Source organism: Mirounga leonina, unplaced genomic scaffold (assembly GCF_011800145.1).
Source record: "Mirounga leonina isolate KUSES-001 unplaced genomic scaffold, KU_Mleo_1.0 Mir_91, whole genome shotgun sequence".
Taxonomy (NCBI): Eukaryota; Metazoa; Chordata; class Mammalia; order Carnivora; family Phocidae; genus Mirounga; species Mirounga leonina.
The window spans coordinates 29,155,129-29,170,340 of NW_023270839.1; the positions used below are offsets into that span (position 1 = coordinate 29,155,129).

Sequence of the window (15,212 nt, forward strand, 5' to 3'; positions counted from 1 at the left end):
GTCAGCTAGGGCTTTGGGTGGGACAACACCAACAGATCTAGAGATGCTGATGCCAAAAGCAGAAAAGGTATTCATCTAAATATTTATTTAGTTTCTTCTATGTGCCATGGTAGCGTGTGCAATCTTCAGGCTCCAGGGACACTCAGAGAGCTTAGCTTATGCTGAAGGCAGATGCTCACTGAACTGCCTGCCGGGGCAGAAGGAGCCAGGTGCTTGACTTTTAAATGTAGGAAGCTACCCCTGACCATCCCCCTGTTCTTGTCCACTCAAATGCTCACACTCAAATACTTGGTTAGGTTGTGACAAAAGGGTAATGAAGGATGTGATTTTACTATTGCCTACCAAGTCTACCAACACTGCAGTACCTCCTGTCACAATACAGGTAGGTAAGTGATGCTTACTCATGCATATCGTATGATGAGATACCCGACATTGTAAAAGCTATTGCAAACCATGGTTCTAACATATAGTTCTACATATGACGATACTGGTGAATCATGCCTATTAATAATATCTACCATGTGATGAGATATATATTAACTATTAGATATGATATTTACTAACATATACCATTCTATATTGTAATAAGTGAACCATGCTTATTATGTATATCATATGATGGGACAAACTGTATTAATTATTCATGAACAATTTTCCACCACTGAATTTACTTTGTTTTAATTTTGTCACACATTTTATTTGACAGCACTGCTTCCAAGATGAGGATGATATGGTAGAAAGAGCTCTGAATCAGAAATGAGAAAGCCTGAGTTTCTGATCCAACTGCACAGTTATCACAAAGGCAACTTCTGCAAAGTCATGTACTACTCTGGAACTTCATGTCCTCCCATAAAACAAAGTCCATGATGCTGAGTAAGACTAGGATGAGAGCTTTCAATCACAGAAACCTATATGGAACTTGCTGGTGTCCCTACCTATAAATCAGGAGGATACTGGAGGTTATCTGCAGACTTGTAATACATCCAGACTGTGGTCTATCCTTCCGATTGGGCAGTTTGGCCCTATGCTCCCATGGGATCGTGTCTGCCTTCTCTCACTGGGATTATTACCATATCTGAGGAGCATCTACAGTTGTGATTTAGATTACAATGTTCTATACCACTGGATAACAACTTGGGTCAATATTCTTTCCTAAAAATATATGGGGGTGTATGCAATTTCATTGAACATTTCTAATTATTAGATTTATATATCATGGCCACATTTTTTAACTATTGAATTTTGGGGCTTTTTGACATTGTCACTATCAATGTACATTATACGAGTAAATAATATTGAGTATCATTGAAAAACAAGAGGAAGCAGAAATAACTGCATAAAACATATTAACCATAATGAATAGGATACTCAGTCATAGCTTAAAAGCAAATACTGAATGGCATACACCCAATTAGAAACAAACTCAAACCCACATTTTGTGCTCAGTGTGAAATCAATGCTCAGCATGGCTCCAATCCACAGACAGATGGTACATCTTACAAGCATGTAATAATGTTACCAGTATCTGTATACAGTGGGTACTAAATAAATGCTAATGGAATTGAAAGAGATTCTGTACTTAAAAAATATAACATATAACGTGTAGAAAGTAGAATTTATTGATAATTTCTGACTATCAATACTTAAATCTCTCTAGTATATAAATATAGTTGATAAGTTTTGCTGATAGTTAGTAGGGATAGAATTTTCCCCAACAAAATATAAAATTTTTAGACCATATATTATATAACTTTTTGAATTTAATAATGGGCTAGAATTGAAAGCACTGCAGCTGTAAAGCTGTCTTCCAAATGTATAGAAATAATTTTCTTTGAAAAGACAGATGTGCAAAACATTACACTCTTACGAGGGAATGTGCAGAGATTTAAGTGAAGATTTACAAATCCATTGGCTGGAAAGAGACAGCCACAAATCTGGGCCATATACTTATTACTAGAAGTATTACTATGCCATAGGCAAGCTAAAAATTTTAATGGTTTTCTACTAAAATCTTGACATAGCAAAGTTCTGTAAAATAGCACAGAGCATTATGAAGACTCATGAGAGCCCCTGTGGCCTGCTTGTGGTTCCAATGTCCAGATTTTCCAGGACAAAAGCATTTTCTCAACACTCTGTTCACACTTGACTTTTCATGTCTTTGCAGCATCTCCTGGAAAAGCAATACTTGTCCCTGGAGGCCTGGATGTCATGAGTTCACCCACTGGTGTTAGATTATAAAATCGAGAGAGCTTTAGTGAAGCTTCGGAAACACGCAAATTAGCAACTGCAAAACCTTACTTTGCTTTTCCAGCATTTATTTCTCTGTTGGGTGTATTTCATGCCATTAGACACAAAAGAGACAATCTCCAGACAAATTCATTCACCTGCAAAATTAACATATTTTTACCCCCCCTTCAATTTCTGAGGTAGGATTTTGCTGTTTGACAGAAGCATTCGATTACCACCTAAAATACATTCAAAAGTAGATTCGACTTAACATGATTTGACTAACTGCTCAAATGAACAGCTTTATAAGGAATTTGAGGATTGGTTAATGAACACCTGCAAGAGCCGCTGTTGCTCCCAAAGGACCCAGGAATTATCATTCCCATTTTACACATGAGGAAAATAATCAACAAGTCACACCTATCTTCCAGAGCTATTCATCAGGGTAGTGGCAGACTGAGAGGAGATCTTTGAAGCTCAGACTTCCTATAAAGTGAGTAATAAATGCTCAGGTAACATTTGTCGCCCTGCGAGACTTTTACACAAGGTCACAGAATCATAGAACCTTACAGGTCCATTAGTCCAAACATGTCCAAACCACATTAAAATTTATTTGAAGGCCAAATGAGCAATTACAAAAGATCTTTAGTTAGAGCAAAAACAGAATAAATTTTCTGTTGAATTCTTTTCCTTCAGGATTTTTACCCCTCATTGAGGAATTCTTAGGCTACTGGGGGGAAAATAAATCTTACCTTTAATAGCGACTCTTAGATGATTGCAAACACGCCGGTAAAGTCAACATATACTAATGTTTATTTGATTGTCAAAGAGGCTTTTTGCATGGCTATTCATTCATTCATTCGTTAAATATTTATTGACAGGCTGTTGTGACTACTGCCTTTCTGGGCATTGTTGATTGAGGGGTGAGTGAGATTGACCAAGTCCCTGCTCTCAGTAAGCTTCTATGACAGCAAGAAGACAGAAGATAAGCAAGCAAAAAAGCAATGGAAGCATTTCCATTAAAAGCAATTGCAACAAAGAAAATAAACTGTGTACTGCTATGGTGACTGGAAGTATAGGGTGGGGGAGGGTGTGGTGACAACAAGAGGTAGGTAATCAGGGAAGACTTCGTAGAGGAGTTGGCTTTTGAGTAAAGACCCAAACGATGAATGGAAAAATTAGAATTCCAGCCCAAGAGAACAGTAGGGTCCTGAGGTGGAAATAAGCATTGCGTATTTTGGAAATAAAAAGGTCTGTGTGGCTAGTTAGAGCAGGGGGGAGAATGATGAATGAAGAGGTTAGGCTAGTGGCAAATCATGTAGAAACTTGCAGGCCCTGGTAACAAGTTTCAGTAGCCATTCCAATTGTGTTTATTTGGTTTTGTGGTGTCAACCCCACAGTGTGTTCTGAGTTAACTTTTTTGTTTTCCTATAACTAAGGATAAACATTTGTAATTGGAATTATTGCTATGCTTGTCTTGCACATTTGACATTATTAAGCTCATGGAGAAGAATTAAGTCCCAATAAATATTCATCTAATCAATGCACAGATATTTACTGTACAATGTACAAAGCTACCCAGTAAACTTTCAGGACCCACAAAAGCCTTAAAAGAGATAGAAGGACTTAAATTGGGCCTTGAAGAAACCCGTTCTCTCGAACAGCTTACAGATGAGGTACTCTTAAGATAGAGAAATGATTCCTGAGTCCACATACCAAATTCCCAAGCCTAGGGACTTTTATGTCATGGCACATTTTGAAAGCAAAGAATAGACAATTCTGCCACAAACCGAAACCTTAACAGGCAATAAGGTACCTGTAACAACAGGAACAACCCCTCCTCAGGCCCTCTATTCACCCCACCTAGCCTATGCATCCTTACATATGTCATTTCCACTTCTCCCCTCATTACTGGTCTCTGCATTAGTCCTGGTAAATGAAATGCCCGGGGAGGAAATATTAGCCACTTACGGGTACTCTCAGGTTAAGGGGAATATGCATGAGCCACTCACAGAATAGAAAGAACAGCAGGGAACTCTTCCAGTAACTTCAAGAACAAGCACTATGTCATACCTGCACAGAGTGGTCTCTCCAACAAGAAATGAGCTTCCAAAGTGAAACGTCAACATCGGGTATATGGGAGTCATTCTTACCTAGAAATACAGAGAACACATTTGTATCTCAAGAGTATTAAAACATGGATGCAATCCAATGATCCTCAACCCCGGCTGCATGTTAGAGTCACCTGGGGAGCATTTTTTCCACAAACACCAATGTCTGGGTTCAAGCTTTCAAAGATTCTGATTTAATAGGTCCCAGGGGGAGGGGAGGGCAGGCATTAATACTTTGTAAAAGTACCTCAGATGACTTTCATGTATAACCAGAGTCAAGAACCATTTATTAATTTATATGTATGTCTGACGATTATATGAATACATATTCACATCAAATCAAATTCATCTTTATACCCTAAACCCATCTTTGTAACTGTTGCCAACAGACTGCAATGAATAATGTTCCCACCCAAAACAGATTGCCAAATTTTACAGTTCTTTCCTCATGCAAATAGATCCTGACATACTACCTTGCCATGAATCAGCATCTATCACACAGAAATCATATAAAAGACTTCCTTTGATTTGTCCTTACCTGGCTATACTACTCTGATCAATAGATATAGCACTTATGTTTTAATCTGACTCATTTTGTTATGTATTGTTTCTTTTAAGTTTGCCCTTTTGAATGTCCTTTCTATTTGCCTTAATGTTCAGTGTGAAATTTTAAGAGTGAGCTAGGGCTTGGTTTATTTAAATTGATCCATAGAGTGTCCAGCAGCCCCCTACACAAAAAAGCACTTAATAAGTGCCTTTTCATTAATTGAAAATGTACATATTATCATCCAAATGAAAAATTGATCAATTAAAGCTTTCTGATGGCTAAAGTATATTATCTAGGTGCCAGATCGTGGGAGTGAGATAAGGAAAAATGATGACGGCTTGCATTGGAGGGAAAATTACTCTAATCATTATTTAAATTAATGTATTAATATGTGTTTGAAATTCTGGCATCAACTCTTTAAGATAGTATCAGTCCAGTATGCTTTTCATTGAATCACCATTTTAAATATTAATAGATATTGTCTATGTGTATATATATGTACAAATATATATTTTATAAATATTTTATGTCATATATTTTTTTATATATCACATTAGTGGTCAAGGGAAATGTGATAGAAAGTATTAAACATAATGTGAACTGAGAATATTAAAGGGATATATATGAAACTTCTGATTCATTATTAATATCGTTATTTTTCCCTGATGGAACATATGATGTGAATTTGAAATGACCAAGATCAGTGCATAAAACGTGTAAGTATGATAGAGCACTATGATTTTGAAGTCATATTTTCCATTTCTTCATGCGCACAGCAGGTAAGAGAAAATTTTCTTTTGATCACTCTCCTTCCCCTCCTCTCTCATTCTGATGACCTTGTGACTCTACCATCAAAGCTAAGTATTGGTCTCAACTTTAACTACTTACTGGCATCATGGGGTACTTCACAGTGCACTTTAATGTGATGTTAAAATTTTAATATGAGGTAGAAATGAGAGCCAACTTTTCTTGGCAATGTCAGTGGGCTAAAGAATTAATTGCAACATCAGGGGGAAAGATAAAAAGAAAACGGCCCAGGCCTACCAATATTACTGAGTCACCATTTTTGCTGACAGAAGTGGGTATTGGTTCCTGTCAACCCTTTAGAATGAGCACCTGAGAGTATTATTTTATTCAGGCTTTGACTTTACAGAATTAACCGCATAAAGCGATCCCCTCCTTTCCTTTCACCTCCCATCTTCCAATTACTAAAACACAAAACCATGTTTCCTTAGGATCTACATGAATCCTAAATGCTATAAATGCCACCTCTAAACATGGGAGGGACTATTCAGTAATAACACCAGTTGCTCCTGCTACTTTGGTTGGGGCGGCCAGAGGAAAAGCTGGAGCCTCCATGGCTCTGGTTAGCAACCCTCTCCGTCTCTGCAGAAACCACTTATATTATGCTATAAACTCTAATCCTTTTCTTAATGTTATGAAAAATGAAAACAAGGATGAATGCCCTAATAAGGGCTACTACTTAAGGAGAAGGCAGGCAACCCAGACTGGGACCATTTAGAGGGGACACTAGTTGTAATCCTAACTGAGAAGTGTGTTGACGTAATGCAAAGAGCAAGTGGTTTGGGACCAGACAGAGATGGCCTGGAATCCTGGCCCCTCTGCTCAACAGCTCTTTGCCTCTGAGTGAGTCATCTAACTTCCCTGAACCCCAATTTCCCCAAGGGTAAAACAAAGATAGTCCCTCCTACTATGCAAGGTTGTTTCTATATTGAAACAATATGTATAAAACCATTAGCATAATTCTTTGAATATACTAGACACTCAAAAATTGGAAGTTATTAATAAACTCTCACTTTAAAATATTCCAAATATTCTTTTCAGTAGCGTTGAGAAGGCCTCTATGTACCATTGTTCAGGGCATCTCAATGTATCGATGGTATACTGCAGAACTTCGCCAAGTCTAGAATCTTATTCCCATTTTACAAGTGTAGTAAATACAGCTTTTTAAGGGAGTAAAAGACATGCCCACAGCTGCACAAGTAGTAAGTGGCAGAACTGGATCTTAAACCTCAGCCATCTATTTCCAAAGCCATCATTCTATTTACTATTCACGCATGAATCCAAAGGTATTTGTTTAATTCCTTGAAGGCTTTGTTCTGGGAACTGGGGATGAAGCAGTAAATAAAACTGTCATAAAAAAATGATAACCCCCACGGAGCTTACATTTTAGTAGCAGGACATAGATGGCAAATGAAAAAAAAGAAAGATATATATTACATCAGAGAGTAAAAAGAATTACGGAAAACAGTAAAACAGGGAGTGGGATAGAGTGTGCTGGGGAGAAAGGAGGACACCTTCCTTGATAAAATGGCGTCTGAGCAAGCACAAAGGATGTAAGGTGGAGGTGGGAGGCAGCAGGTTCACCTCTGGGATCCGAGGAAAGAGCATTCCAGGCAGCAGAAGGCCCTAAGACCTGCCTGTCATGTTTGGGTCAGAGTAAAAGGTCCCGTGTAGCCGGACCACTTGAAGCAAGGGGTCTGTAAGTACAAGGAGATGAGGTCAGATGGTGGGGTGTGCGTGTAATGACAGAAGCAGAACAGCCAGGTTATACTGGGCCTTGTACGCTCTCCTAAGGACTGTGGCTTTTATTCAGAGTGGAACAGAAGCTGCTGAAAGGTTTTAAGCAGAAGCATAACGTTCTGACTTTGTTTCCAATAGGTCATTCTGGCTGCTTAATTTCGAATAGAGTATGGGAAGGAGTGTTAGGAGCGGAAGGGTGGTTGGGAGGCAAGGAGAGATGAAGACTCTGGGGGGGCGGTCCTGTGGGTAGAGAGAAACTCAGAACCAATATATCTACTAAAAGATTGGGTGTGGAGTACACAAAAAAGGGGAGGGTCAAAATGACACCAAAGTTCTTGGCCTGAACAACTAGAAGGGCAGATTTGCCACTTACTGAGATGTCAAAGATTTAGAGAAGCAGGTTTTGAGGATAAATTAGCTATTTGGCATCAAAAGAAAATCTAAACACCAAGACTATTATGCAGAAGAATTCAAGGATCAGTATACAACCTTCTGAAAAAGCTATAAAATTCTCTCATATAATAATCATTTATTTGGTAATAAAGATAATGATGTAATAAACTTCCCCATAAATCACAGGTGACCTTAATTTAATATCCAAATATTTCTTTTGCTGAAAAGTTTCAGACTTTCAGGCATTTCAAGATCATTTGATGAAATTCATCACATTACGTGTCTTATAACATTATTAATTTTAATAAAAAATCATGTATATTTCAAATACAGGCAGAATACAAAAGTATAGCCATGTGAAATGCAGACTAAAATAATAAATGCAAACACTGCTCATTCTAAACTGTAGCATGCGATCCAGTTATAGACGGGCTAGTTATTCTATTTCATAAAGGAAAAAAAAATCAGACTCATATCTGTAAGTCCTTTACCATTTCGTAAGTAACCACAGAAGCTTGAAATAGTCAAAATCTCATTCCCAGAACTTTTTGCCTTGCTGTGCACAGATTCCATTTTGAAAGACCTGTGGGAGGAGAAACAGAGGATATCATTAAAGATATATGAAAAGTATTTTTAGAAATAAATTGAAGATTTGAGTGCATGACCACTTCAAAAAATTTTGGGAATTGAACACAGATTATTTTTAGCAATCTTGTTCAACATTAATCTCTTTGGTAAATTTCCCCATTTTGTTCCTACCTAAAACCTTAATCCCAGTTTTGACTCTTAATTTACCAGAATTATTTTGTGACTCACTTTTCCAAGAGCAGTCCCACTACGTTAGGTCATGTAATTTGTGGTTAATGCAGTATTTTTGAATCCTAATATGTTGACATCTGCCAGAGTTCTCCCCAGGTACCGTAAGGACCCGAGGAAGGCAGGCCAGTGATTCAGTCATAGCAACTTTCAGATACTGTTTAGGGATATTCTCATAGGCAGATAGCTCTTTCCTTAAAATACAGTTACGTCATGCGCCCAGTTGTTAAGCCCACAAGGATTTCTCAACCCTCACAACCACAGTGAAATGTCAGTGAAATGGCCAAATCTGTTGGAAGGATTTGGTGTGACAAATCCAATACACATTATTTTGATTTCCTAAAAAATAACACGCAGTCTGACAGCAGATCAACGTCGAAGTGACTGATTTTGGGAAACAGTCTCTAATCCTGACAACTCCTTCAATAATTTGTTTTAATGAAGAATTTTGTGAAGAATTAACTAATGTATGGCAGCAATTTTAAGGCCATGGAGTGGAAGGCAGGCTGAAAGCCCATAATCCCCCCTCCGCACACCAGACACACCCTCTACGGCCTGTATGCCGTATCAGCGGTGAACTCAGAATGAAAACCTCCATCAAACAGTAACGAGTCCCCTGGATCTGTGGGATCATCATTAGGCAGATATAATTTGCTAGCAGCCCAAGTTTTTAAGAATTTGAAGAAATCTTAGCAGTCACCTATCCCACCCACCTCATTTTCTAAATGAGGAAAGCAAGGCTCGGAGGGGCTAGGTGACTTGTCCAAAGCTACGTGTGGCTAGTTAAACAACAAAACCAGGATTTATTCCCAGGTTTTCAGGCTCCAGGCTGACTGCATTTTTTCCATATCATGCTTTTAGTGCTTTATAATTTTCTTAGTCATAGAAAGAAAAGTAAAAGAAGCCTATATGAAACTTAAATGTGTGTATATGTATGTGTGTGTGTGTGTGTGTATATATATACACAGAAGAGAGGAAAATTAAGTAAACAAACCACAAAATTTTACCAGTCTATTCCTCCGTATTAGGGCCACAGAACAGAAAATGGGAAACCTTGTAGTATAGCTGTAGTATAGAAGCATTATAATGTAAGGAAGCATAACATCGAATCCTAAATAATCCACATAGACTTGCTACTAAACTGTGGGTCCACTGAGGGCAAGAACTGTGCTGACCATACAGTGCCTGGAACTGAGCTCCTATCACATAACAGAAATGTCAAGGACCGTTTACCACCATGTATGGGCAGTGCAAACAATGTCTCTTCTGTAAAAGCATCCCAATGATTTCATCTCATGCTAATTATTCTCTTCACTCTGAAAACCAAAATACTTACCTATAGTACAAAGATTTTTCCTCATTCCTTTACCCTACTTTCAGTGTTTTCTATTTATTTCATGTGCATTATTTTTATCATCTGAATTAGTTCCTACCCAAATGAGAAATTTATTTCTATTTCCTCTGTAGGCTAGTGCTAAGGACATATGCAGTAAGCACGTGAATTCAATCCTCTAACATCAGACTGAATTTTAGCAGTGGAAGAAGGTAAACACACAGAGTTAAGGTTGGTAATGAATCAGGCTCTTGAATTAGACTGGTGCTCAGCTTTAAATCAGCCTCTAAGGAGCTAAATTAATCTTGGAGTTGATATCTTCTCTCCGTAAGTCTCAATATCCTCATCTTTACAAAGAGCAAAGTAATAGTACCTATATGCTAGCCTTGCATATTAAATGAAATCATGTAAGTAAAGTACTTACATGGTGACTAATAGATATTAAACATTCAAAAAACAATAGCTATTTTTACTAAACTGTACTTTTTGTAAATGAATTACTGATCGCCACCTCTAGTTTAATATGCCAAAGTATAAATTAAATGGTGGGATTTGAGGCATGAAATTGTAAAACTTTTTCCGATGATATATGAAATACATTATCATTGGCATTTACTTAAATGTTCTTTGTTCATATTTAATTCACAGCAAGTAAAATGGATTTCAAGGTGTGTATGAGTCAATCTATCATCTATCTCTCGGTCTACCTATCTGTTAAATCATTCAGCTCCCAGCACTATGATTTTCCTGACACATATTATGAGAGCAGTGGATATTTGTTGAATGAATAAATTTTAAAATATATAGATTTATTGCCCAAATTATCTTCTGATCCCAAAGAATTAAGAGGAAGTTTTTCTTACATGTGTTTTGAGCTAAAGGAGCTGTTGCACGCTTACTTTTCATTTGAAAAAAGGAAGAAAGGAAGGAAGGAGAGGAGGGAGCGAGGGTAAAAAGCCAAATATAGCAAATAATGATAGTTTTTTTAATGTCCCAAATAACAGTAGTCAAAATCTTTATGCATGTCTTACCTGTCAGTTTCACATGCCAACTCTAAAGGCATGTTAACTAACTCATTAACTACAAATAGTCTGCTCAATAAATAAACTATAGTGCTTGACTCGTGCAAAGAATCACAATTATTCTCCAGTCCTCTTGGCATCCCAACCTGATTTGGAAGCGTGGACATGTATTTATTTGACAAGTCCAAAACTTTTTTGGAAAATAAATTAACTTTTGAATAGTCTGTTTTCATTTCAGCATTGCATTCATCCCACCCCGGCAGCATTAACGAGAAGCGATCTTCATTTGTGGCAAGTCCTAAAGAAACAGAACCCTGAAGCTTTAAAATATTGAGATGCTTAATGCAGAGATTATCTAATTCTTTATCCACTCCCCATGGCAAAAAGCAAGATAGGAACAATTTAGCTACGTCTATTGTGATGCTGGCATCCACTTTTCTTGATGGCTTAGGGTGCATCTTTTTGGAGTTCTTTGTTTTCTTCTGCCTTTTAATGCCATCACTTTCTTCTAAGAATTTGACAGCATTATCTCCTTGGGCTGGGTTTTCACCAACAAGCTTGGCTTGCGCCTCCGCTGAGAGAGAACCACAGGCAGTTTTATTTCTTTTTAGCGTCAATGTTTTCTTCTCCACTGTGCTTTTGGCTCTTCTCAGGATCTCACTACCATAGAATGAATTGGAAGGGTCAACATCACAGATTGGAGTTGGCAGCAAAAGTTCAACAAGATTTTCCAGATCAAACAGAAGGATATGAAAGCCAATGTTACTCCATTTTGTCTTCACAGGCAAGACATTAAAAGGTCCTGAGAAAGACTTGGCATCAGCAACCTAAAGGAGATTAAAAAAAAAAAAAAATTATGTGTCAGGGTTCTTATTTTTTAAGTGATTTTATTAAAATTTCCATATTAAAATGGCATAAAATGAAAGTATTAAGTAGAAGTACAATTAAAGGCAAGTTATTTCAATTATTTTGTCTGCTATAAAAACTTCCCTCTAAATTAAACATTCTATATTCCAATATTCCTTAAAAAATATTTTTTCCTTCCTAAAACTTTTATTTTTCCTTTAAAAAATATGAATTTGGCCTATGAAGTAAGATAGCATCAGATTAATGTCTTTTCATATATGATTTCATATCTTCCTATCAACATAGCCATGAAGACATACAAAGGGAAAAAAGCAGGTTTGAAAATTAAGGAGGGAGAGAGGAGCAAGATGGAGGAGGAGTAGGAGACCTAAATTTCGTCTGGTCCCAGGAATTCAGCTGGATAGGGATCAAACCATTCTGAACATCTACAAACTCAACAGATCGAAGAAAAGAACAGCAGCAACTGTCTGAACAGAAAAGCGACTACTTTCTGGAAGGTAGGACATGCAGAGAAGTGAATCCGAGATGATATTCGGGAGGATAGACAGCGGGGGCGGGGGCCTCTGTCGGCCGCTTCTGGCAAGTGATAGAGCCGCGGAGCACAAAATCGGAACTTTTAGAAGTCGGCTCCGCTGAGGGATGTTGCTCTGGTGGCTAAGCGGGGGGTGGAACCCTCTCTGGCACAATGTGGTCTCAGGACACTTGGGGTCACAGAAAGACTGGGGGTGCCTGAGTGCGGCAGAGCTCCCAGGTATCGGAGTGGGGAAGCTGGCTGCAGAGATGGAGCCGAGAAGTGGGCTCTCAGCTCAGGGTTGCCGTAAACCGTGATCCATGGCACAGTCGGGCCACTGCTCCTCCAGCAGGGACCCAACAAGCGGCAGATCCAGAGAGACTCCCCTTCTTCTCCCGGGGGGAAGCATCGCAGGAGCACACCGCAGGGATCTGCTGGGTTTGGAGACTCCACACAGGGTCATGTGCCAGAGACAGAAACGCTCGGTCAGAGGCTGGGTGAGCACAGAGTGCAGCCAGAGACTGGGGAGATGGGAGTGTGACTGCTTTTCTCTGGGGGCTCACTGAGGAGCGGGGCCCCTAGTTCTTGGCTCCTCTGGGGCAGAGATTGGGAGGCTGCCATTTTCTTTCTTGTCCTCCAAAGCTGTATGGAAAGCTTGCAGGGAACAAAAGCTCCTGAGAGCAAACCTGAGCAGATTACTTAGCCCGGACCAGCAAGGGTGGGCAATTCTGCTTCTGGCAAAGACATTTGGGAACCATGGCAACAGGCCCCTCCCCCAGAAGATCAGCAAGAACAGCCAGCCAAGACCAAGTTTACCGATCAATGAGAATGGCAGAACTCCAGCGCTAGGGGAATACTACTGCACATAGAATTCATGGCTTTTTCCCCATGATTTTTTGTCTTTCAGTTAATTTTTTTAATTTTCTTTTTTCTTTTTCTTTTTTTTTTTTTGAATTTTTCTTTTTCCCCTTTTCAAACAACATGTTACCAATCCCTTTTTTAAAAAGTCTTTTTTATTTTTCATTTTTAGAGTCATATTCTATCCCTTCATAGTAGTTAACCTTATTTTTGGTACATATATATAAGTTGTTCTCTCTTTAAAATTTTGGGATACAGTTTCTTCTAACAGACCAAAATATACCCTAAATCTCTAGTGTATGGCTTTGTTCTAGTCTCCTGCCTGATCTCCCCCCTTTTTCTTTAAATCCTCTTCTTTCTTTTTTCAACCAACTTCTTACCTTATCAATTCCTTTTATAAAATCTTTTATAATTTTCATCTTTACAGTCATATTCCATCCCTTCATCGTATTTACCCTTATTTTTGTACATTTATAAGTTTTTCTTCCTTTAAAATTTTGGGAGGCACTTTCTTCTAACAGACCAAAATATGCCCAAAATCTAGTGTGTGGCACTGATTTATGCACCAGCCTGATCATATTTGATCATATTCCGTTTTTTCTGTTGTTTGTTTTATCTTTATCTTTTTCTTTCTTTTTTCTTTCTTTCCCTTTCTTTTCCCCCAGTTTCAGGTCTCTTCTGATTTGTTTAGTGTATATTTTTCTGGGGACGTTGTTACCCTGTTAGCATTTTGTTCTCTCATTCATCTATTGTCCTCTGGACAAAATGACAAGACAGGAAAAAATCACCTCAAAAAAAAAGAACAAGAGGCAGTACCGACTGCCAGGGACCTAATCAATACGGACATTAGTAAGATGTCGGAACTAGAGTATCTTTAAAATACTAGCTGGGCTTGAAAAAAGCATGGAAGATATTAGAGAAACCCTTTCCAGAGAAATAAAAGAACTAAAATCTAACCAAGTTGAAATCCAAAAGGCTATTAATGAGGTGCAATCAAAAATGGGGGCTCTAACTGCTAGGATAAATGAGGAAGAAGAAAGAATTAGTGATATAGAAGACCAAATGATGGAAGATAAAGAAGCTGAGAAAAAGGGAGATAAACAACTACTGGATCACGAGGGCAGAATTCGAGAGATAAGTGATACTGTAAGATGAAACAATATTAGAATAATTGGGATCCCAGAAGAAGAAGAAAGAGAGAGAGGGGGGCAGAAAGTATACTGGAGCAAATTATAGCAGAGAACTTTCCTAATTTGGGGAAGGAAACAGCCATCAAAATCCAGAGGCACAGAGAACCCCCCTCAAAATCAATAAAAATAGGTCAACACCCCGACATCTAATAGTAAAACTTACGAGTCTCAGAGACAAAGAGAAAATCCTGAAAGCAGCTGGGAAGAAGAGATCTGTAACCTACGATGGTAGAAACATTAGATTGGCAACAGACCTATCCACAGAGACCTGGCAGGCCAGAAAGGACTGGCAGGATATATTCAGAACACTAAATGAGAACAATATGCAGCCAAGAATACTATATCCATCTAGGCTGTCATTGAAAATTGAAGGAGAGATAAAAGCTTCCAGGACAAACAAAAACCAAAGGAATTTGCAAACACGAAACCAGCCCTACAGGAAATCTTGAAAGGGGTCCTCTAAGCAAAGAGAGAGCCTAAAAGTGACATACACCAGAAAGGAAGACAGACAATATACAGTAACAGTTACCTTACAGGCAATACAATGGCACTAAATTCCTATCTTTCAGTAGTTACCCTGAATGTAAATGGGCTAAATGCCCCAATCAAAAGACACAGGATATCTGGTTGGATAAAAAATCAAGACCCATCGATATGCTATCTGCCAGAGACTCATTTTAGACCCAAAGACACCCCAAGATTGAAAGTGAGGGGGTGGAAAACCATTTCCATGCTAATGGACACCAAAAGAAAGCTGGGGTGGCAATCCTTATATCAGACAAATTAGATTTTAA

General features: G+C 38.4%; 1 protein-coding gene across 2 annotated transcripts in view; it reads right to left on the reverse strand.

Moving 5' to 3' along the window:
- WDR72 (WD repeat domain 72) overlaps window positions 1–15,212 on the reverse strand; it is a 228,266-nt gene that overhangs the window by 76,351 nt on the left and 136,703 nt on the right. For both annotated transcript variants that reach the window (XM_034994225.1, XM_034994224.1), the window contains 3 exons: window positions 11,002–11,819; window positions 8,313–8,404; window positions 4,300–4,379 (listed from right to left, as the gene is read on the reverse strand). In XM_034994225.1, coding sequence (XP_034850116.1) covers window positions 4,300–4,379; window positions 8,313–8,404; window positions 11,002–11,819 — 990 coding nt within the window. The remainder of the gene's footprint in view (window positions 1–4,299; window positions 4,380–8,312; window positions 8,405–11,001; window positions 11,820–15,212) is intronic.